This window comes from Eleutherodactylus coqui, chromosome 3 (assembly GCF_035609145.1).
Source record: "Eleutherodactylus coqui strain aEleCoq1 chromosome 3, aEleCoq1.hap1, whole genome shotgun sequence".
In the NCBI taxonomy this organism is placed as follows: domain Eukaryota; kingdom Metazoa; phylum Chordata; class Amphibia; order Anura; family Eleutherodactylidae; genus Eleutherodactylus; species Eleutherodactylus coqui.
In genome coordinates, this window is record NC_089839.1 from 231,548,913 (window position 1) to 231,574,585 (window position 25,673).

At 44.6% G+C, this 25,673-nt stretch overlaps 1 protein-coding gene across 1 annotated transcript; it reads left to right on the forward strand.

The window, feature by feature from the left end:
• Nucleotides 1-1,469: 1,469 nt before the first annotated feature.
• Nucleotides 1,470-10,031, forward strand: PLPP6 (phospholipid phosphatase 6). Its single transcript, XM_066597078.1, has 3 exons — nucleotides 1,470-1,551; nucleotides 6,883-7,346; nucleotides 8,612-10,031. The coding sequence occupies exons 2-3, from the start codon at nucleotides 6,908-6,910 to the stop codon at nucleotides 8,971-8,973; spliced, it is 801 nt and encodes a 266-aa protein (XP_066453175.1). The 5' UTR covers nucleotides 1,470-1,551; nucleotides 6,883-6,907; the 3' UTR covers nucleotides 8,974-10,031.
• The last annotated feature ends 15,642 nt before the right edge of the window (nucleotides 10,032-25,673 follow it).

A 25,673-nucleotide genomic window follows, 5' to 3' on the forward strand; every position in this document is an offset into this window, starting at 1 on the left:
CTCCACAGTCAGGGTGCTCCCTATTTTCACTCCTCCACAGTCGGGGCACGGTGCTCCCTATTTTCACTCCTGCACAGTCGGGGCACAGCGCTCCCTTTTTTTCGCTCCTCCACAATCGGGGCACAGCGCTCCCCATTTTCACTCTTCCATAGTCGGGGCGCTCCCTATTTTCACTCCTCCACAGTCGGGGCACGGCGCTCCCTATTTTCACTCCTCCACAGTCGGGGCACGGCGCTCCCTATTTTCACTCCTCCACAGTCGGAGCACGGCGCTCCCTATTTTCACTCTTCCACAGTCGGGGCGCAGCGCACCCTATTTTCACTCTTCCACAGTCGGGGCGCGGCGCTCCCTATTTTCACTTCTCCAGTTGGGGCGCGGCGCTCCGTATTTTCACTTCTCCACAGTCGGGGCGCAGCGCTCCCTATTTTCACTTCTCCACAGTCGGGGCGCAGCGCACCCTATTTTCGCTCCTCCACAATCAGGGCACGGCGCTCCCTATTTTCACTCTTCTCCAGTCGGGGCGCGGCGCTCCCTATTTTCACTCCTCCACAGTCGGGGCGCGGCGCTCCCTATTTTCACTCCTCCACAGTCAGGGCGCAGCGCTCCCTATTTTCACTTCTCCACAGTCGGGGCGCAGCGCTCCCTATTTTCACTTCTCCACAGTCGGGGCGCAGCGCTCCCTATTTTCACTTCTCCACAGTCGGGGCGCAGCGCTCCCTATTTTCACTTCTCCACAATCGGGGCACGGCGCTCCCTATTTTCACTCTTCTCCAGTCGGGGCGCAGCGCTCCCTATTTTCACTCCTCCACAGTCGGGGCGTGGCGCTCCCTATTTTCGCTTCTCCACAGTCGGGGCGCAGCGCTCCCTATTTTCGCTCCTCGACAATCGGGGCGCTCCCTATTTTCACTTCTCCACAGTCGGGGCACAGCGCACCCTATTTTCGCTCCTCCACAATCGGGGCACGGCGCTCCCTATTTTCACTCTTCCACAGTCGGGGTGCAGCGCTCCCTATCTTCACTTCTCCACAGTCGGGGCGCAGCGAACCCTATTTTCGCTCCTCCACAGTCGGGGCACGGCGCTCCCTATTTTCACTCTTCCACAGTCGGGGCGCAGCGCTCCCTATTTTCACTCTTCCACAGTCGGGGCGCAGCGCTCCCTATTTTCGCTCCTCCGCAGTTGGGGCGCTGCACTGCAGCCGCCGGTAACACTTCACTGCTCCGGGAACAATGTGTCTTGTCTCAGCACATCCCCTCAGTGCTCGGCCGTAGCCTTGTACACTCCGCCTCCGCTCAGCTGCGATAGCAACGGGTGATGCAACTGCAACGCGCGCTTATGGTGTCGGCTGCCCGTCTCACTGACGGCTTTCCCGCCCACGCACTAGATTCGTGGAATGTGTGCACGTGACCCTTTTCACGTGACGGTCAGGAAATGACGGCGCGTGCTGGGGACGCGGTGACGTCAGACGACGTGTTTATCGGACGTGAATGCAGATGAGTTGGTTGCCGGAAGTAGTGTCCGGATTGCGGTACCGGTGCTGGCGCTTACAGCGAGGTCAGTGGCGTCTGGGGGTGGAGGGCCGTTGTATTTAGGCCCCCTGCTGGCAGACCCTTGTATATGCAGCCGTGCTATAATTGCCCACCTGTATCTATAGGTGCTCCATAGTTGTTCTTCACCTACATTGTTGTCCCCTCCTCCCCGGGGGTATCTCACCTCCCACCCATTTACCGGTCCCTTTCATCATCTCCCTCCATTCTTCCCTGTCATGTACCTGAATATCTGTATAAGGTCTGAGCTGCTGCGCATGAAGGGAACCTGTTGACGACCAGACTAAGTCATGGCGTCGTTAGGGAGGTGGCGGGGGTATTTTTTTATTCCCCCACCCAACCCCTATCCGGCAATGGTGCCGAAATCTGAAGTCCCACGCACTCCCATAGACTTCTACAGGAGTCAGAGTCGTGTCGCTGACTTTAGGGGGAGAGCGCTGGATCGGGGTAGGATAAAAAAGATCCATCACCCGGCCCCATCATCTCCCCAAACAGCGCCATAACTTAGTTCACGGTGTTGTGGGATGGGACAGGTCTCCTTTAAGGGCTCGTTCACATCAGCGCTCGGGGGGTCCGTTTTCATACTCTGTTCGGAGAGCACTGCCTGGTTGAACGATCCAGAACAGACCCCTACAATTACTATAATGGGGTCCGTTCAATTTTTAGCCAGGATTATTCTAGCAGGAATCGGCAATGGAGGTTCTGAACGGAATGTCCGCGGCTGATGTGAACGAGCCCTTATTCTTTCCTCGTGCAGGCGGTAGCGCTGTGAGATTATTTCTCAGGACGACGCATCGCTGACGCTCAAACATCACAGGAGCAAATATGCAATTTTGCCGCAATTTTCTTGAGGCGATATTGCGCTTGCCAGTGTGAAGGAGCCCTAAGGCTGGGCTCACATAGTGGAATTTACTAATTTATTACGCATGCATAATACACGGTCAGTGAAAGTACATTGATGTATTCATACATTCTATATAATACTTGCATAAAAAAGAATGCAGCATGTTCTATTTTACCATGTATTACACGCGATAGAGCCCTATTGGTTTCTATGGGCGCGTAATAAATACTGTATATATGCAATTATATTATGTGTTGTGTTTACACACCGTGTTGCTATGCAACGGAGCGGGAGATTTAAAAAAAAACAAAAAACAAGTTAGACGACGCATTACAAAGTGCGTGAGATACACTATCAGGCGCAGTGAAAAAGTGCTACCATAATCAGCGTTACGCTGGCTCACACAGCAGGCATAACGCCACATTGTAACACTGGATTCACACAGGCGAGTGCTATGAAGGGCAGTGATTGTTTTACATGCTATGTCACTTTTGTTTGTCTGCGTGTGCGATGCGTTCTTCTAAAAAAAAAAATATCCACGATTTACATCAGTTTTTCACGCATGCTAAAAAAAAAATCACTTGTGGTTTTTGTAGTGATGTGCTTGAAAAACACATTGCACATGCATGTTATGTGTTTGCGTCACTCTCCCATTGAGAATAATGGGCAGTTGTGTTTTTTTTTTTTTTCACAAGAATCGCCTAAAACTAGGACCTGCAGCAATTTTTTTTTTTTTTTTTAACATTGACAATCGGTCCAAAGAAAAGTCGCTGGTGTGAATAAATCCATTCTGAGTTCTGTTCCCGTGCCTGCGAGTGCAATGCATTTCTTTCACGCTCCCATAGAAAAAAAAGGGTAATTGTTGAACAAGAATTGCCCAACAATAGGTCATGCCGCGTTTCACCAAACTTAGACTATTGGTCCAAGTGAAAAATCACTTGTGAATTAAAGGGGTTGTCCCGCGAAAGCAAGTGGGGTTCAGCACTTCTGTATGGCCATATTAATGCACTTTGTAATGTACATCGTGCATTAATTATGAGCCATACAGAAGTTATTCACTTACCTGTTCCGTTGCTAGCGTCCCCGTCGCCATGGAGCCGTCTAATTTCAGCGTCTAATCGCCCGTCCAGGAAAATAGTCTGTATAAATACACTGGGGAGGTCCTGTGCAAAATGTCCCGTCTGAGAACCACTGTGTATGAGCGCCTTCCATCCTGGCGGCCATGAACATTCGTCTACATGGCCGCCGTGTAATAGTACACTCAATGCAAAAAAAAATCAAGAACCTAGAAGGAGTTGTCGTTTTGCTGCAAAACTCGGCATGCATTTACATCGTGGGCAGATATACAAATAATTAGAGTTGGGGGTGATTAGATGAACGGTCTTGCCACCTGAGGGTCTAAGGCCCCCTGCACACAGGCAGAAATTCCGCGGCGGGATTTCCCACAGAATTTCCGCCCGTTGAAGCTGCCATAGGATTGCGTTAGAAAACACAATCCTATGCTGACGGCCACGATTTGTCCGCGCGGAAAACAAATCACGGCATGCTCTATTTCTGTGAGCCCCGAACAGAAATGTCACTCCCCGGCCACTGGCTCCGCTCTGCGCATCGCCGGCTGTGCGGCAGCCGGCACATCACAGAGCCGGAGCTGCGGGAGCAGGTGAGTGCCGCGCTGCTCCCTGCAAGAGCTCTGGTCGGGTCCTGCTGCGAGAATTCTCGTAGCAGGATCCGACCCGGCCGTCTGCAGGTGGCCTAAAAGTGGTTCCACTCTTGGCCAATAAAGAAAGCTCTCGGAGGCTCCTCGTGTGTAGTGGACCTCCTTGTTTTGCTGTCGGAACCACACTGATCCAGGCGTGTGACTGAAAGACATGTTGACTCGTAGCGCTCATTATGTGTATTGACTTTGACACTCGCCCACCATTGCCTCCATTTACTGTGATGTCATGAACAAAGAGACTGGACTGCTATGGAGAGGAACTGGGTTGTCTTCAGGGACGAATTCGGGTTTATTTTGTGCACTGATGACTGCTGTGTTTGTGTCTGGAGAGCTAGGGATGAGCGCCCAATCCTGACTTTGCTGTGGAGCAACACACTGCCCTCCCCTTGCTGGTGTGATAGTCTGGGGGGGATCATCACATATGATAGTCAGTCACCCCTACTAGTTGTACGAGGGATAATGACGGTTCAGTGACATATTCAGGACATCTTGCAGCCACGTGTTTTCCTCTCATGGCAGGGCTTCAAGAGGCATTTTCCAGCAGGATAATGCTCGGCCGCACACACGAGTGTCACAGGTGTACCTCCACAACATTTCTGTGGGCTGCCAGGTCACCAGATTTATCACCAATAGAACATGTATGGAACCATCTGTTACGCCAACTATGATGCTTGCACGATCTAGAAGCTGTTATGTGGACTGATATGCCACAAGACACTATATGGAACCTGTATGCCTCCATGTGTCCCCATATCACATCTTGTATCCAAGCTAGAGGCGGTACAACAGGGTACTAGAGCCTCCATGCCCGCCCGCATCACATCTTGTATCCAAGCTAGAGGTGGTACAACAGGGTATTAGAGCCTCAATGCCCCCCCGTATCACATCTTGCATCCAAGATAGAGGCGGTACAACTGGGTATTAGAGCCTCGCTTCAAGTGTTTAGTTTTCTGTAATAAATTATCCTTTTTCTCTGATATTGTAATCACTTACCGTATATACTCGAGTATTAGCCGACCCGAGTATAAGCCGAGACAATAAGTTTCACCACAAAAAACTGGGAAAACTTATTGACTCGAGTATAAGCCGAGCTATACTTCAGTATATACTAGGTAAAAAAAACCCTCCATACTCACCTCCCAGCCGGCGTCTGTGTCTACGCGACAAGCTGCTTGAATTCTCCCCGCTGTCATCCTCCGCCGTCCTCTCTGCTTGGCTCTGTCAGTGCTGTGTAAGTTAGCGCTGTGATTGGATTGAGCGCTAGCCAATCACAGCTGATGCTCCATCCAATCACAGCGCTTACTTACACAGCACTGACGGCAGGGGATTTGAAAGCTGAGCAGGGAGATGACAGTGGGGAGAATTCTAAAGCAGCTTGATTGGCTGTGAATGATCGAGTGCCGGCTGTGATTGGCTGGCGCTCAATCCAATCACAGCTCTTACTTACACAGCGCTGACGGCGGGGGATGACGGAGCCGAGCAAGGAGGACGGCGGGGGATGACAGCAGAGAGAATTCAAGCAACCTGCCGCACCGCTGCCGGAGACACAGACGCCAGCTGGGAGGTGAGTATGAAAGGTTTTTTTTTTTTTTAAGCCTTCCCTGACTCGAATATAAGCCGAGGGGGGCTTTTTCAGCACAAGAAAATGTCCTGAAAAACTAGGCTTATATTCGAGTATATACAGTATATCAAAGTTACAACTTCTAGGGGCTTAGTTTGGGGTTTTTGTTTTACAAGGAGTGTGCATATAAATCTCTGGCTGGCAGCATTTCACCCTTGCAAAATCCTGTGTTTGTCTTCAGTGTTGGAATTGGACTACGTATTGAAAGGGGTCGTCTCTAGTGAAATACTAAATCCATAGCATGTCATTTTATACTGCCACTTTTGCCTTTAAAAAAAAAAAAGGGAATGAAGTTTGTGACAAATGGGCATCAAAATCCAAATGTAACATGCAGACCTTGACACCAACGTTCATAAGTTTAAAGCTATGAGAGGACAGCAGGGTAATGCCCTGGGGAATAAGTATAAGAGTCAAAGCCCTGGATTTAGCGCCGCAGCTTGTATGAGTCCCATACAGACTCATACGGTAGGAACTAACATACTATTTAAAGGAGTTATCCAGGCAGCACTCGCTGGGATACATTGGGGTCCGAGCAGAAGAGCTGCTTCGACCCGTGTGTAGTGGCCAGCGCTCATAATTGCAAACTCACCTCTAATTGAAATCAATGGGAGCTGCTCTTGTAATTGCAGACTGGAGTACCATTGATTTAATTGAGAGCTGCGCTTGCAATTATGAGCGCCGGCCACTACAGGGGTCGGAGCAGTTTTTCCGCTCTGACCCTGTTATATACCAGCGGGTGCTTCCTGGATAACCCCTTTAAGTCTTGTCTGCGGCAGGGCCATAAAGGCTATTTAAAAGTATAGTATACTGCAATACAAAGTATTTCAGGATATTGTACAATCGATCAAACAATTGCAAGTTCAAGTCTCCTAGTGGGACAAAAGAAAATTAGTTTAAGTATCTAAAGAAAATATTAAAATCCCCCACACCCCCACTTAGAAATTTCAAAAAGTTTTTCAATGCATTATACAGTACATTTAAAAACACAACTCGGCCCACAACAAACAATATACAGCTATGTTGATGAAAAAGTAAATGATTGCTTTTGAAAAGTGGGTATAAAAAGGCAAAAAATAAACTGTAAAATCTGTGGTCTTGAAATGGTAAAGTTGTTGTAGTGCCTCTACATCTAAGGTGGTGTTTGTTCTGTATGCAGGTCAACAGCAGCACAACCTGCCAAGATGCCAAGCCCCCGAATCAGCAGAGCAGCTACGTCTGGAAATCCTAATAATGCCAATGGAAGGTTTGAGTTTATGTCCCTATTGACTAACAAAACCAGTCTTTCAGAGCAAGCGCCAGCAAGGCTTCGAACATCAGACAGTCCGGTTCACCGCAAGGACTCTTCTTCATCTCAGCAGCAGCTTCCAGAAGAAGACTGTATGAAACTAAACCCATCTTTTCTTGGAATTGCACTAAGGTCGTTATTGGCTGTAGATTTATGGTTGTCCAAAACGATGGGAGTTTGTGCAAGAGAGGGATCTTCCTGGGGCAGCGCTCGACCTATGATGAAGTTGGTGGAGATTTCTGGCCATGGTATTCCTTGGATTGCTGGTACAATGTATTGCCTGTACAAAAGTGACAGCTCAGCTGGCCGGGAGGTCATTCTTAATCTGCTCTTTGGTAAATGACGTTTAACACTTTGATTCAGTTTACTTATGAAATGCAGAATAGCAAAGATGATCCTGGATAGAAAGGAATAAAAGCATGAAGTGATTGTAGGACTGTAGCATTTATAGAATGCAATACAATTAATTAGACCAATTAAAGTGTCTGCCCCCTTGCAAAACATAATTACCATTGCTTTATATGATAGTGGCCCCTTGCATTACTACTGCTGCCCACATCGTCCATCCATGTCTTACCTCTGGTGGTCCAACGTGTGGTATGCGCTACTTACAGAGAATAAATCTTAAGGTTTTACGCATTCAAGAAATCCTGATACTTTTTTTTTCTACATATCATACTTTGTTTAGTTGGTAAATGTAGACTAAACTCCACTTCTAATTTATATAAATGGTATAGATGGTTAAATTAAATTAATGTAATAACTTATTGCTGTAATCAATGTTCGCATTCGTTCACACGTAGCAGAATTAGTGCAGATTTTCTGCTGCAGGAAAACGGCACCAAAATCGACGTCAAATTCCGCATTACAGCATTGGTGCAGATTTGCAGAAGACTTTACCCCTTTGGTTGAATGTGTGAAATTGACTGCGGACCCACATCAAAATCTGCACCAAAAGGTGTGGATTTTGACATGAAGTTTGGTGCGGACCCTCAACAAAATTTGCAGAACTGCGGGTTTGGGTGTGGATCCGCACTAAAATCTATTACGTATCAATGTACCCTTATGAATTACATTTTTCTGGATAAAGTATTAGAAATGAACCCTACACTAAAGAATCAACTATACTAGCGAAATAGTAATTTGGGGTTCATGTTGGTGTTTTACAGTACTTTCAGCTTTTCTCTCCTCCGATCTCTAACAGGAGAGCAGGGGGAGAGAGAGGCTTTTACAGCGCTCAAATGCCAAGAAACACTGTTGCTACAACAAACCTTCCCTGCAGGCGCTCTGAGCGGCTGTTGGTCGGATTGTGTCATTGGTACAAAAATCAGTCGGGTCCCAATGATGGCACTCGAACCACAGGCTGTTAGTTACATCTTGGGTCGGGTGTATCAGATGCTCAGGAAGACGCTGGCAGAATGCTGAACACAAATTTACGTTGCTGCTGAACAGATTTTGGCAAGCAGCAACATAAATTTACCATCGTTGGTTGTGAAGCGGTTAATGTCTTGTAATTACTTGAAACGATAATTTTATTTGTAATTTATAATTCTTTAAAGTCTACAACTTTTATTAACGAGCTAATTCTCTTTCTCCGCAGCACTACTGTTGGACATCCTTCTTGTGGCAGTCGTGAAAGGAATCGTGAAGCGTCGTAGACCTATCCATAACCGCATGGACATGTTTGCTACATTCTCTGTGGACAAGTATTCCTTTCCATCCGGTCATGCCACACGAGCTGCAATGGTTTCTCGTTTTATGCTTAATCACCTGGTACTAGCTGTGCCAGTCAGGATCCTTGTTATGCTTTGGGCCATTGTGGTTAGTTTGTCCAGAGTCATGTTGGGTAGACACAATGTGACCGATGTGCTGTTTGGCTTTTTCATGGGGCACATGCAGTATAGTTTGGTTGAATACCTTTGGCTGTCACCAAATACTTTACCTGCCCTGTTCAAAATATGAAGTCTTGACAGAAATGTGTCATTTTGGAGATCTCATCTTAGCCTTGTTATCATTTAAAATGGATATGATTAGATTGCCCACCACATCTCGAAGCTTTTTATACATGGACCTCCAACTATATCTTCGAGGGGTCAGCTACATGCAAAGAATGACACTAGCTGATATAAGAACAGATCCGTAGACAGCACTGGCTGTTAAAATCATTGCACTTCAGATCCAACATTCCCTCTTCGGCAGTGTTGGGCCTACAACTTTGAACATCACACAATTTATTGGAAAAGTGTTGGAAAAGGGGAAATCGTGGGGCTCCGATCTACCTTTACGTCAGATGTTATGTCTGGGAACATTTTATATTCTGTAATAAGCACTATGTTTGGAAATGTTTTTGGTTTTTTTCTACATACATACATTTTCACTCTGAATATTAATACTAGAAGCACATTGCTCTGTTCTTTAGTAGAATTTGAGGGTTTTTTTCGTATAAAGTGCACTGTTTCGTTTGTTCACTTAGTTCCCTTACTCGCAGACTTGGGCGAATTAAAAAAAAGGTTGCTGCTGTTACAAAAAAAAAATATATTTTTTTTGTTGTTTTTTTGGGGGGCATTATTTTCTGTTATGCACTGCAGTTTCCAAGAGACAATTTTGTTGTTTAGTTGAAAACCAATGGGGCCATTTTAATATGACACTGCTTCCTTCACACCAGCATAACTTGAACCTTGCCATGCATTTGTCAATCAGCCAGTTGGCCTTAATACCCATGTATGTGATATGCTATTCTTGTAGATGATTGATGTATAATTACTATTTTGGGCTGGTTTCTAATATGTACTTTAACTTTCACTAGATCTGACTTAAAGGTTTGGATTTAGTGACAGCAAAGTGGCCACAAAGAAAAGTTGTATTCCAGGCTGGACAAGCATACCGATTATCTTGAACCTTTTAATTTTGTACACCCCACACCCATACCAGCTTGATAAAGGACAACACTGTTCGAAACATTGCTGCTAATTGAATCGGTCACGTTGGAGCGCTAATAAATTCTGTCCCAATTCGCATCATATGAACTGTGTGCTGTCCTTTTCCCGTTGCACTGACGAGGGTGCAGCTCATAAGAAGTTAAAGCCCTTTTAGAATTGGAACGTATGTGCATAGATGATTATTGCTACATTGGGAATGATTGGTACAATTTCAGTACAACTGTATTTTGTTCCAATTGAGAAATTCTTAGCCCATTATTGATAAACGCCAACTAAAAGCTTGTATATTTTTTCAAACTTTTTTAAAACTAATTTCCATCTCTAAAGGAAACGGCTACAAAGTGAAACTCCATGCGAAAGTATAATTTTTTTAAGGTGGGATTCAAATTACTTTTATGGTTTATGTCCAGATATACATCAAGTGGTTACGGCTGAATCCCTTACATAAGGATTCACTTGGAACCCTTGGATGGAGTCATTCTCTTGTCCTGTGCTGGAAGGGATAATATGGCGCACCACGTTGTTTAGTTATCAAATGACATGTTATGAACCGAAAGTGCTGGCCACTAGGGACTTGCTTTCTTCTAATTTGCTGTTCACTGCCTGTTATCAATGTGAAATCTGTCTCTAGTAACAGGCACCGAGACGGATTAAGGGAGATGCGTGGGGGAGGTGTCTTTGCTTGCTGCTACCTGTAGAAATTTGTGGAGGAGGGAGGCTGAGAGACTTCCACATGTATTGCTGCAGCTAAAAGTGTTTATTGCCTCACAGCTACTGAAATCACATTTGCACTGCTCAGTACTGCATTATAATAACCTCCATGCTGCTGTTGCTTATGAGAGGGTGCTACAGAGAGATAGAAGGGCAGGATATCTTCTTCTCTTTGTGTGTGGCCTATTGGAGACCTGATAGCAGCAATCTCCACCCACCAGCATAGGGAAATTTGAGGACTGGAGAGAGATGCTAAGGGGAAAACTGGGGAAAAAGGTTATAAACAAGCCATATTAGGGCCAGAAATAGTGTTATTCCGTATGTACATACACTGCTGCTTATTCTAAAAAGTCACTTAAAAGTGTGGGTACTTTTTATTTAACTTTTGTGCTATGAAGACTGTAATATGAAACAAAAAGTTAGCTCTCATATGGTGTTTTTGTCTTCTCTAATTACACATGGTACAAGCTTTGTGCTTCCGGTGTTCATTGTCATATTGTGGTCTGTCGGAACTCCAAACAATATCTGTATAGAAGGACTTTGAGTCAATATCACGCTTCCGTTGTAGTGTAAAGGTACATTTACAAATTGCAATTATCTTGCACTGCTATTAACACTAGCCAACTTCTGAAATATTTATGACCATAGGATGGATGCTTGTACAATTAGAACTGTCATACATAATAGTTTGATTGCATATTTGCTAAAAGTAATGGCACGGTACAGTAGGACAAGTTAGATGACAACCATAGTTTTTTATGTATGCCGGATGTAGAGGGTTTTATATTGCTCTGATGCCTATATTTTGAGACGAGGTCTAACAGGAGTGAGGAACTGGAGAGTATAGCATTCTTTGGCTACTCCAGATTTTACCTGTATGTGAGTACTGCCCTCCATCCCACCACTGCCCACAGCAGCTCATATGCACCCTGTCCTATGAAGAAATGATCTCTGACAGCATTCAATTTGCAAAAAATTGAATAGACTTTATCCCTCCTTCAGAAATGCAATGTTTCGATCACGCTTAAAGGGGTTGTCTCGCGGCAGCAAGTGGGGTTATACACTTCTGTATGGCCATATTAGTGCACTTTGTAATGTACATCGTGCATTAAATATGAGCCATACAGAGGTTATTCACTTACCTGCTCCGTTGCTAGCGTCCCCGTCTCCATGGCTCCGTCTAATTCTGATGTCTTCTTGCTTTTTTAGACGCGCTTGCGCTGTGCGGTCTTCTCCCCTTCTGCTCGGTCCAGGCACGAGCAGCGTTCTGGCTCCGCCCCTTCTACGCATCATCACGTAGCTCCGCCCCGTCACGTGTGCCGATTCCAGCCAATCAGGAGGCTGGAATCGGCAATGGACCGCACAGAGCCCACGGTGCACCATGGGAAAGGATCCGCGGTGCATCGTGGGTGAAGATCCCAGCAGCCATCTTGGTGAAGGAAGAAGAAGGAAGAAGGAAGACGTCGCAGAGCGGGGATTCGGGTAAGTAATGTGTATTTTTTATTTTAACACATCCCTTGTGGTTGTCCTGCGCCGAACGGGGGGCGTATAGAAAAAAAAAAAAACTCAGCTTCGGCGCGAGACAACCCCTTTAACAAAAACCAACAGAATCAAAACTTTGAATTTCCGAGGGAGGAATAAAGTTTATTTTTTGCGCATGCTGTCACAGAGTTTCTTCATTGGACGCGCGGCCCCGTGGACTCCACACATCGTTGACTCTGCACTTTTTTTTCATGCCATAGTTTGAACAGTTCCATTAGCTGTTTTGTATTTTCTGTCGATGCACGCTGTACAGTGGCATTATTGTTGGTGCCCCACCCCTCGCTGTCTCTTTTGTCAGTCAGATGATGTGTTATTTGAATTACGCATATAGTGTCAAATATTTTCTTTATTTTCTACACTTTGAACTTGGTTGTGTTACATTCCAGAAAACTAGTTGCGTCCAAAAAGGTGTATTTTTAGTTCTGCATATCCTTTTTAATGGGAGCATTTGTCATATAACCGCATGGAAAGTAATTTAAACTTTTTCACTGTGTAAAGGATTAAAAAATGTAACTTGGCAAACATCCTCCATGTGACCAATGTAAAAATAATGTATTGATACTCTTCTGTCGCTGGTATCCTGGTAAGGTCGGTTCGTTATCGTAAAACTTATATCACAATTAGGTTTTTCATTAATTTATTTGGTTCATCTACGAGATGTTGTTTCTCATATCTACCCGTCTCTTCATCCAAGAATCCATAGATAGAACCGTTGTTAACCATCTGGTAGTTATTAGTTATGTTCTACATGGCATTAAGTCATGAACTTTGCTTTTTGTTTGCTGGGAGAACTATTGGAATTCCTACAGTATTTTCTCTGTTTTTCGTAATGCTTCAAGGGAATAGATCACCATTTTTTCAAATTAAAGCCGGATAGAGAAACATTTTATCATTTCTTTTCATTGTAGAATGTTAATTCTGTTTATACATAGGGGCAGCCATCTTTCCTTAGCTACATTTTAGAGAGAGGCTTTACAGCAGCCTCATACACACGTGCAATGCTCCAAGTTGGGGTCCAGAGACCCGCGGTCAGGCTGAGACATGAAACGGAGGGTACAGAAGACTGGGTCGTCAGGTCCCTATTTACTTATAGGTAATAACTTTCAGTGTAATCCTGCCTGTGATGTCAGTGAGATGACTGCTGAAAAGCTTCCTCTACAGATCAGGAAGGATCAGCCTATTCGGCTATGTGGTCAGTGTGAAAAATGTAGGATTTTAGGATTATTATTATTTTATTTTAATTTTTTTCAAATCTAGATTGTGACTGAAAGTTTTTTTAAAATATCACTAAAAATTCTTGAAAAATGTTAATACTTTAAAAGCCTGATTTATATAACCGGTCATGATGTGATGATACATTCCCTCGAAGTTGTGTCATTTATTAAAGCACAGTCCAAGGACATATATGTGCACCAATGATGCTGTTTCAAGTAATGTGCATGTATGTGCCTTTTACTGCAACATCCCATTAGTGAAGAATATTGGGATGTTGGTTGGACAGGTGTTTGTTTTTGACTTTCAGGAAGTTGGATGCAGTGTTGTAGCCCCTTTCACATATTGGTACCTTTATCCATATTAAATACAATGTCCATTTGCACTGCGTGTTTAGATCAGCATGTGACTTTTAATCCTGGTCTTTATAGATGTTACCAAAGTGTTCAGTGTCTAGAGCATTTATTAATGTTAGACAATGGTCTCACAACTGAAGATTGGGGTACACCACTTATAACCTATAACAGTGGACCATTCGATATATGCATACGGTGTTTGTTTTTCTTTGTTTTTTTTTTTCCTTTTTAAGCGTTCTTTGAATTGCTGTTATGGACTAGATGTATTATAGGTCCTGGTGCTGTGATTATACCTTTTTAGTTTAAAAAATTCTAACAAAGAAATGCATTCCCCTAAAAGATGCCATATTGGAACTGTTAAAGTTATTTTGACCAGTTAGATCACAGAATTCCCAAGATCAGGGCTTTCAGTGGTTCCTACTGCCTTGTAGTTAACTCCAAACTAATGAGACAAGCCACCTAGTTTTTTTTAATCCTTCATAAACCCATTCCGAAAGGTTCAGAACTTGAAATCCAACAAGCTGGATCCTTATTTGCCTCGACATCCATTTCCGGGTGGATTTTATACATTAGATAACATTAGATAGTTGGCTGGGGTGATCAACTTTCAACCAACGTTTGTAGACGCCTTCATGCTGTCCGTGTCAAGCTTTTTTTTTCTCCCTACCCTCTTCAAGCTAAGTCAGGCAAACCAAATATGTGAAACGGCTCACACCTTCTGCTTTCTAAAATAAAAAGTATCCAAAATAGCGCTTCACGGGATGAAGTATATTTTTCTGCACCTTAAAGGTGTAGTTTTATTGCAACACGTTTCAACCCAATAGAGGGTCTTTTTCAAGCTTGAAAAAGACCCTCTATTGGGTCGAAATGCGTTGCAATAAAACTACACCTTTAAGGTGCAGAAAAATATACTTCATCCCGTGAAGCGCTATTTTGGATACTTTTTATCTTTGATTTCTGTTCATACTGGGCTCCCTGTTCCTGGGGACCCCAGATATCCAAGCAGCTCTCCAGACAGGATTGGGAAGGAAGTTCGTCTAATCTATTTACCTATAGGCTGTCCCGGATTTGGAGGTACTAGTGAGTTAACCCTTCACAGGGCTGCTCACTTAGTGCCGGGTAAGTCATTTTTCCTTATTCATTGACAAAATCATTAGCACTGCAGGAGCGCTTTCACTAATCCCGACACCATTGTTACCTTCTGCTTTCTGTCATACATATGCTGGACTAAGTATATTGCACATTTTCAGCTTCAAGGTGGGTGCACCCCTGATGGATTTCTTGTCTGTATCATTGGGAGACACATGATGACCTTGGGTATAGCTGCTGTTACTACGGGACAGACCTAACACTGAGCAAGGAAATAATAGCTCCTCTTACCAGCTATCACTTCTGAAGACACCGAGCTAAGCAAGTTTTAACTTAAAGGGAACCTGTCATGTCTTTACTGGCTCCTCCTCATCAGGAGGCCAGAATATACCAAAATGGGGCCTCATTAAAAAAGAAAAAACTTAGTCTTGACTTGTGATCATCATCTTTATCTCTGTGACCACAGCTCAGCAAAAGGCTTGGATCTAGTATATCATTTTGTATCTTCCCCTACCTCCTACATGTTGTCTAGTGCTAGTATGCACCCTTGTAGGTCAATCAGCACCATGTTCTTGCCGATTCACTATCGCTCCTCCATTTGTCCAGAAGAATTTCACGGCACTCTAACCACTGCCATTTCTTCTCTTATTTTTAGGAGTGGATCCCTCATCTCCCTTGCTTCCTTGGTCTCCCATGCTCTGCCCTAAACTAATGGTTTCTGCCAGTCATATTCCTACTGCTGCCGCACTCTTCCAGCTGGCTCCACTAGTCTTGCCACAGCTCCAGTCTTTGCTAGTCTGCATGCATGTTTGGGGATGGGACTGCTGCCCCCTTCCTTTTGACTCAAGATTTTGCTATCCTACATGTTCAAGGGGGGAAATTTGCTTGCCTCTCCACCGCCATCTGACAGCCAACACAGGGGTCCAGGGCTCTCTTTAACCATGAAGAGGGGCTTCTTTTCTCCGGCAGCTCCACTGTAGACACCAGCATCTTACTGCTTCTAAGGATCTTCTTCTTTCCAAGATCAGTGTGACTGTAAAATGGAAACTTTTCCCAAAACTTCCTTCAAGACAATAAACTAAGAAAATCCCGAACAACATTACCTTAAAGAATTCCTTTTTTTTTTTTTAAATCCCATTTGCAAAGATTGATTTCGCATTTGTGGTCTACAATCTGTGACTTTCCAGCTAAACTCCATACATAGTGAGCAGATCCTGGTCTGTTTAGTTTCTTCACCTTATACTGATGCATAGTAATGATATGAGGCACCTTTAATCTAATTGGTAGTAGTGTGTTCAGATCAGATCATTGTAGGGAAAGCAACATTACATGTTACCTCTGTCTGTTCATGTGACTGGATGCATTTCATGTCAATAATGGTTTTCATGTACGTATAGTTGTAGAAGGGACTGGCCGAGCCAGAGTTTTGATTTACGGTCTTTTCTCACAGGTTGAAAGTGATGGCATGCCGTATTGGCAATTAACCACTGCAGCCAATTCTTGGCCTCAGCAGTCATGTGTCGATATAGGGCTTCCAGCCTGTAGGCCATGATCCGTGGGGGAGAAATGGAACTTCATAAGAAAGTAATGTTTATTTTCTTAAGACCTTTTTTGCTGTTTATTTCCAACTCTGTCGACACGTTTAACTCCAGACATTTTTGTTTAAAGTTCTTTCCTTAAGTTCCCATATAGTCACACTATCTTTCTATAGTTATGAGAATCATTGGCATACACACATATGCAATATCCAATGGATTTGTCTTGCAATAAGCACTTTAAAACATTGAGCTGAACATTGTATATAATTGTCAGTGTATTTGAAACCCTCACAGAAGATGGGATCATATCTATTTGGAAATCACAAAAGACCCTTCGTGCCGATACAAAGGTACAAGGACAGGTGAAACCTCCCCCATACAGCATTTTGCCTTATCTGCATGCTGCTGGCAATTGACGTTTGTGCGCGCCCTTGTACTTTATCAGTACGTACGGCCTTTTGTTATTTCATTTCCCACATTCGTGCATTTGCTTGGCTCTTGAACTGTATGTGCTGTTTATGTACATTTGCTTACTGTTCAAATGAAAACAATTCAGGGGTTAATAAATGCATATGTTGTTCTCATTATTATGTATCCTGAACACTGAAAAACTGTGAGGCTGTTGTATGTGCATTACTATTATATATCAATACTTGAATATGTTCTTCTCCTGTATGTGAAGCCAGAAATCCAACTTGTACTTCTCTGTAATTACCGACCCGCGACAAATGTATAAATTAATCATGTTTTTATTTTTGGATGTGAATTTGAGAATTATTTGGACATGCCTTTTATATATATTTTCCTTATCTCTGTTTTTTTTACTGTTCCTTTAGTTGTGATTTTATTTCTAATAAAGGTATGATTGGTGGATAGTATGTCATCTTATGTACGTATTTTAGTAACTTTAGGGTAGTTCACACATAGTGGAAATGCTGATGAATATCCCACATCAAATTCTTCATCATTTCTGCATCAAAATCCGCAAAAGGTGCAATTTTGATCAGGTATTGGCAGTTGATTTTAGTGGCCACAGTGCACCTCGGCAGCCTCTAGTGAGCGCCCAGCCGCTGGTCAGGTGATGGCACTCTCAAATCACCTGATCAGCAGTTCCGCGCTCACGAAAGGCTGCTGGGTGACGTGTGACGGGGCGTGATGTAACTGTTAAAATCAGGTGCCGATAGTACTATGTAGAGAATACAGGAAGCAGCACTGCCATTTCCTGCACTGGACATGGCATGTCAGAGCTGCAGGGTCTTAGCAGCCCCCTGACTAGCTAAAACAGTGACTACTGTCACATTAGGGAGATGTTTTTTCCTGTTTGTGGAGATCCTATGTCACAGTGGAAAAGTGTGAAATTAAAAAAATGGTCTGAATGTTTTCCAGAGTTCTTACGGGATGTCATGGGAGCCATAGATGCTTTTAAAATATAATATGAATAGTTGCCGTATCCCACCCGTAATCGGAGATCATACAAAACGTCCGAAACAAAATGGCAAACCCATTCCTGTGCTTTATTTTAACATAAATACAATTTTAAAAATAACAATAGTTAAACTTTTTTTCATTTTCTACACATTACCCCTAGTAAAATAAAAAAGGAAAAGAAATTCAGAGAAAAAAGGGTATTAAAAAATAGCCCTATACATGATGGAAAAAAACAAACGCAGCAGAAATAATGTTGGTAGGCCAGGAAGAATAAATTAAGGCCATAAAACCCACTACATGGGTAAAAATCGCAAAAAAGTAACTGGTCCTTCAGAATCAAAGCACTCTGGTCTCTAAGGGGTTATTGAACTCTAGGTTATTGTGGTCGATACACTGTTTACCTCTATCCAGATGGGATCATTATTAGGCCTGACCCTGCCTTCTTGCACAAAGTGGCTACTAGTTTTCATTGTTAGATTATTCTTCCGTCTGTTTGCTCAAATCCCTAAAATCAAAAGGAGCATTCCGTTCAGAGGACAGTTGAATGGAAGAAATGGAGTTCTTTTTTCATAACTTTTCAGAGTCAGAATAGGGGGAAACAAGTTAAAAAGAGTACCCTGGCTAGATGGATTAAGTTGGCCATCCTCTTAGCCTGGTCAGTGGTCCGTCACCTACTGTAGGCTTTAAAGCCAATTCGACCAGGGTTATAGCTACCTCTTCATTTATCAGATATGCAGGGCTGCTACTTGGACTTTCTATATTCACCATCGCCAGTATAAAGGAGGCCTAACAGGAGTTCCTATTTTATTCTTTCACCTGGTGCAGTCGTGGGTGATGGTAAAAATGATAATTGCTCTCACTGGTAATTTGATTTTCAAGGACCCACAGCAGCACCTTTTTGCAGAAATTTTTTTTTCCACGTTATTCGGGAAGGAACTTTTTCCCCCAAGGGGGCTAACTGGCCACGTCTCATTGGGGTTTTCTTTTGCCTTCCTCTGAATCAACAAGGGGGGGGGGGGGGGGGAACAGGCAGAACTAGATGGCCATTTGTCTCCCTTCAGCCTAACATACTGTTACTATGTAATATAGTCTTTAAAGGTTTCATGATAAAATGATTTGGTTTGTAACAAAACAAGGCCCCCTTCCTCAATACTAAACTCTGTACATTTTAGAAGACTAGCAGATATGCCTTTCTCCAACATACTTGAAGACATTTTTAAGATATGGAGCGCTAAAGAAAATTTTGATCATAATTTACTGTAAATCTAAACTGTAACTCCTTTAGAAAAGAAAGCTTTGTACGGTGTTAGCCAGTGATGCAAAATGTGATTGTTCCCAGCAAGAGAAACCAAGTCATCTTGTAGATATGATACCTTTTAATGGCTAACAAAAATACAAGATATTGCGAGCTTTTGAACCTCTCAGGGTTCTTCCTCAGGCATAATGAAATGGATCCGAAGAGGCATGAAAAAAAAAAAGAAAAAAAGAAAGAAAAAAAAAAATATATATATATATACACACACACACACACACATTGTAACAAGTTCTTTCAGGGGTGGGGCAGCAAAGATACTCTGGACTGCAAACGGGCAAAAACTTCAGTTTTTATTGTGCTCCAGGCAACAAAATGCAACACTGCACCACGCAGGGTGCTCAGGTAAATTCCTCTTCAGGCTGTTAGACTGTATGTCTCTCCTCAGGCTGTCAGGCCCTGACCTCCAGGAGCTGCAGTCTTTTATGCTCCATTAACGGAACCAGTGCCTGCAGCTGAGCTTCCTGAGAGCTAGGGTGAAGTTGTGGACTGGACCACCACCCTGCCCAGACTAAAAGCCTGGGAGGGAGATGCACTCCATCCACAACTTCACCCTTTAACTGCCTACAACATATACATACTTATGCTGAGCCACAGACATGGATGTGATTAATTTGCACTTAAAAGAATACCACAACAGGATGAGCAGAGAAATATAGTTAAATACTATTTAAGTGGTGCACTACAATTGTGGTGACTGGTAGAACACACCTAATGCATGATAGAGTAGAGGGATACATCTTAATCAGACCAACTAAACATTTGCATGTATAAAATCAAAATAGGCGTGAATTGGAACAAAACCCCCTCTTACCTCTTCAGGCCACTGTGGTGTCATCAGGTCCTGGGTCTATATGTTCAGTGTGCAGAGAGCCATACCCATTCTTTTGCATTCTTAAATTTGCAAATGATTTGAAATTCAAGCCGCCCATAGGGAAGCATGGGCGTCCGCACCTCGATTAGCAAATGTGGATTTGTCTTCCGAATTCACCACGCCCCATTTTAGAGTGGACGTCAATTGAAATCAATGGAAGCTGTCCAACCCGCGGCCCGCCCCGCGGATTCTACAGGAAAGCAGGAGTTTAAAAAAACACAACAAAAAAAAACCTGTACTGTGCATGTGCCATCACTTCTGCACACATTCACAATACAGAAAATAGATAGCACGGGCAGATTCAGCTGCGGAATCCAACTTGCCCGTGGACGTGAGGCCTAATAAAGAGAGGTTATCGTAGAATCGGAGGAGCGCTGCATGCGGACAGCACCTAGACTTGTTGTAGTGATGGAACTGACAAGTCCAGGTGCCGTCCGCAGTCAGCGCAGCGCTGCCTGTGTTTTGCAGAAGAGAAACCTACTCCCTAAGGCCAGTGTCACCTGAGGGAGTTTCTCGGCCCGATATCGTGCTTTACAATGTGCGTTTTTCAAACTGATGTGAGATGTTTTTTCTTCAATAATGCCCCGCATCGCTTCTGTGAAACCGCGATCCTCAGGCTTGTGTTTCACGCGCGTCAGAGGATCGCAAATGTTTGCTATTGCTTTCAATGGGAAAGATGGCATCGCACTCACACGCCTTTAAAGGTCCTATTGAAAACAATGCGTGAGCGTTCCAAAGGAGCACCAAAAGATAGACTATGTTATGATTTTCATCCACACAGCGTTGCTGCGAGGGAAAAGAGAAATCACTCGTGTGAATAAGTCCATTCAAAAGAATGAAGTTCATATTCTCACCCTTGTGAATAAGCCCTAAGGTCATCATTGCATAGAAGCACGCAAAATGACACACAAGCATGCTCCCATTAGTTGAAATAGGCAATTAAGTTAGTTCAATATGTGCTATTTTCGTATGCAAATGGGCACGGAAATATGCTTATGTGAATAACTACGTATTGCATGCGCAAATATGTTTCATGTGAAACAGGCCTTAGTCAAGAGCCTCAATATATTGTTCTAGTACTGGCTTACTTTAATGAGAACTGAATCTGTAACGCCAGGCTTCCAGCTCCATACGTTAAAGCAGTAGTCCACGGAACAGCTGATCTCTTGGGGTTCCGAGCAGTGGATCCCGAGGATAGATCATTGATTATTTAGAGCTGGAAAACCCCTTTAATTAATTTTTTTCCTTTCAAATCTCGTAATCTTTAACGAGTTATCTAGGGAAATCTCAAAATAGGTACAAAGACTGGCTTTGAATACCCCGCCTCCAGCAAATGAGTGCTGTGATTGGATCTAGCACCAGCCAATCAGAGCTGGCGCTTGATCATTTGCAGCCATTCAGTGAGTAACATCATTAAATGGCTGTAATTGGCTCATCGATCGCTGGCTCTGATTGGCTGAGCCACGGCACTCGTGAGCCAATCACAGCACTCGCTTGCTGGAAGCGGGGTATTCAAAGCTCCGTCACCAGAAGGAGAGTTCTGTGTGAACGCTGAGGACACTGCAGTTTGCCGCATCGCCACCGGAGATCAGCGCCAAGGACCCAGACACAGCGGAGTAGGTGGGTATAAGACCCCCCCACCCCCTCCCCATCCCTGAAAATAAGACATTGTGCCTCTTTTGGGCCAAAAATTAATATAAGACAGTATCTTACATTCAGGGAAACATGGTAAATAGCAATGTTTTGCCTAAAAATGACAAGCTAGGACTACACGGCGCATCATAAAAGCTCCATACTCGCTCTGTGACCCTAATGGTAGTGTGAGGTCGCAGCGCTACACAGCTATCTTTAGTCGTGTAGCACTAGCATTGAGGACTCCTTCGCACAACGGTGATTTCACCACGTATTAAACGTGATGCGCGCCTGCATGATGCGGTGGATGGAGTCAATGAAGATACATTGATTTTCACTGATCTAATCACATTAGTGTGTAAACACTGTGTGTAGATATGTGCGTGGTAAAGAACACAGCATGCTCTATTTCACTGTGTATCACGCACAAACAGCCCTGTTGTTCTCTACGGATAGCATATGCAATGTTGTCCATACGTAATACATTGCATACTCAACACCGCTATGAGATACAGCAGGGAATTTTTTTTTAAGTCACATTGCGCATGACAGCGTGCGTGAGATACACTATTGCTGCCAGTCAATGGAGGCGGGTGAGTCGGAATGATCCCCGGCCCGCTCAGCCTCCATTCAGTCAGTGATGCTCTTTTTTTTTGTGTAAAAGCAGAGGAACAATTATCGCTGGGATGACCTGTTGGGCATCAGGTGCCCAGCAGGTCATCCCTAATAAAAGAACCATATTCAAAAATCACGGACAGCCAACATATTTTATGGGCACATCAGAAAACCATACTATTGATAAAAATGAAAAGTAATACATGTCTATAGGTGAGATATGAACCCATTATAAGCATTTACTGTGAAAATTGATAATGACGGTCATAATAACCTGCTCAAATACCACCATTCCCCTGGGTCAATCACCAGCCACTGTCAGACCCCCCGATTCTGCCTGACAACCACAGGCATTTCCCACCATTTTTCTACAGCCAATCATTTGCTGCTGCCAACCAGTCCATCACTGGGCAGAACTCACTCTCTGCCATCTCATCTGACCCTGTAATGACCTTTGTAACATATCTTGGCTAACCAGAAAACCTCCTCCTCAGAGGGTGACATATCATCCATCCATCATGTACATAAAGCTCCCAGATCCCATGAGGCTCCATAGAGGGTGACATATCATCCATCCATCATGTACATAAAGCTCCCAGATCCCATGAGGCTCCATAGAGGGTGACATATCATCCATCCATCATGTACATAAAGCTCCCAGATCCCATGAGGCTTTCCCTCCTAACTGTCCCTCAAGCCTTACAGGAGGTGGAAGAGGGGGATGAGTCAACATACTCAGTAACCAGGCAGTTCATAAGTGAACAACTGCCTGTTTACATGGACTGATACATTGTTCAGTTTTCTGCATGCATTTATAGTGAATGATGATAATTAGAGATGAGCGAACACCAAAATGTTCGGGTGTTCGTTATTCGGAACAAACTTCCCGTGATGCTCGAGGGTTCGTTTCGAACAACGAACCCCATTGAAGTCAATGGGCGACCAGAACATTTTTGTATTTCGCCGATGCTCGCTAAGGTTTTCATGTGTGAAAATCTGGGCAATTCAGGAAAGTGATGGGAATGACACAGTGACGGATAGGGCAGGCGAGGGGCTACGTGTTGGGCTGCATCTCAAGTTCACAGGTCCCACTATTAAGCCACAATACCGGCAAGAGTGCCCCCCCCCCCCCCTCCCAACAACTTTTACTTCTGAAAAGCCCTCATTAGCATGGCATACCTTTGCTAAGCACCACACTACCTCCAACAAAGCACAATCACTGCCTGCATGACACTCCACTGACACTTCTCCTGGGTTACATGCTGCCCAACCGCCCCCCCTCCCCCCCCACAGCGCACACCAAAGTGTCCCTGGGCAGCCTTCAGCTGCCCTCATGCCACACCACGCTCATGTCTATTTAGAATTGCGTCTGCCATGACGAGGGACCGCAGGCACACACTGCAGAGGTTGGCACGGCTAGGCAGCGACCCTCTTTAAAAGTGGCGGAGCGATAGCCCACAATGCTGTACAGAAGCAATGAGAAATAGAATCCTGTGCCACCGCCATCAGGAGCTGCACACGTGGGCATAGCAATGGGGAACCTATGTGCCACACACTATTCATTCTGTCAAGGTGTCTGCATGCCCCAGTCAGACCGGGCTTTTTAATTCATAGACACAGGCAGGTACAACTCCCTATTGTGAAGTCGCTGTCGACCCACAGCATGGGTGGCTCCCTGGAACCCACCGGCGGTACACAGAAATATCCCATTGCATTGCCCAACACAGCTGAGGTAGTAATGTCGTGCTTAATGCAGGTGGGCTTCGGCCCACACTGCATGCCCCAGTCTGACTGGGGTTCTTTATAAGTGTACAGATGTAGTAAAAACTCCGTGTGCACCTACAGCATGGGTGGGTGCCAGGAAGCCACCGGCGGTACATAGAAATATCCCATTGCATTGCCCAACACAGCTGAGGTAGTAATGTTGTGCTTAACCCTTTCCAATCCAATTTGTATATGGTTTTCCTAGGGGGCTTACTCTTTTTCTGCTGTTATACAACGGCGCTATATGCTGGCTAAAGCCAGTACTGCATGAGCTGACACGTAGGATAGGCTCCGACAGCAGAGAGGCTGGCAATATACAGTAAGAGAACCCCGACGGACGTCTACCAACAACGGAGCTGTAGAGCCTTAAACCCTAATGTCTTCACAGGTCACACAGTGGACTGGAAAGGGTTAATGCAGGTGGGTTTCGGCCCACACTGCATGCCCCAGTCAGACTGGGGTTCTTTACAAGTGGACACATGTAGGTTAAACTCCCTGTGGACCCACTGCCTGGGTGGGTGCCAGGAAGCCACCGGCGGTACATAGAAATATCCCATTGCATTGCCAAACACAGCTGAGGTAGTAATGTCGTGCGTAATACAGGTGGGCTTCGGCCCACACTGCATGGCCCAGTCAGACGGGTTCTTTAGAAGTGTACAGATGTATTAAAAACTCAGTGTGCACCTACAGCATGGGTGGCTCCCTGGAACCCACCGGCGGTACATAAAAATATCCCATTGCATTGCCCAACACAGCTGAGGTAACGTCAGCTGTAATGCAGGTGGCCTAAAAATTAATTTGATTACACTGTAGGCGAGGGCCCACAAAAATTGCTGTATCAACAGTACTAATGTACATCCCAAAAATTGGCCATGGCCAGCCAAGAGGGCAGGTGAAACCCATTAATCGCTTTGGTTAATGTGGCTTAAGTGGTAACTAGGCCTGGAGGCAGCCCAGTGTAACGAAAAATTGGTTCAAGTTAAAGTTCCAATGCTTTTAAGCGCATTGAAACTTATAAAAATTGTTCTGAAAAATTATTTGAGTGAGCCTTGTGGCCCTAAGAAAAATTGCCCGTTCAGCGTGATTACGTGAGGTTTCAGGAGGAGGAGCAGGAGGAGGAGGAGGAGGAATATTAGACACAGATTGATGAAGCAGAAATGTCCCCGTTTTGGATGGTGAGAGAGAACGTAGCTTCCATCCGCGGGTGCAGCCTACGTATTGCTTAGGTATCGCTGCTGTCCGCTGGTGGAGAACAGAAGTCTGGGGAAATCCAGCCTTTGTTCATCTTGATGAGTGTTAGCCTGTCGGCACTGTCGGTTGACAAGCGGCTACGCTTATCTGTGATGATTCCCCCAGCCGCACTAAACACCCTCTCCGACAACACGCTAGCCGCAGGACAAGCAAGCACCTCCAGGGCATACAGCGCTAGTTCAGGCCACATGTCCAGCTTCGACACCCAGTAGTTGTAGAGGGCAGAGGCGTCACCAAGGATGGTCGTGCGATCCGCTACGTACTCCCTCACCATCCTTTTACAGTGCTCCCGCCGACTCAGCCGTGACTGGGGAGCGGTGACACAGTCTTGGTGGGGAGCCATAAAGCTGGCCAGGCCCTTAAAGACTGTTGCACTGCCTGGGATGTACATGCTGCTCG

Bases quoted from the DNA above. Each gene is read 5' to 3' on its own strand.
- PLPP6 (XM_066597078.1), top strand. From the start codon at position 6,908: ATGCCAAGCCCCCGAATCAGCAGAGCAGCTACGTCTGGAAATCCTAAT. The intron at 7,347-8,611 runs GTAAATGACGTT...CTTTCTCCGCAG, and splicing joins CATTCTTAATCTGCTCTTTG to CACTACTGTTGGACATCCTT.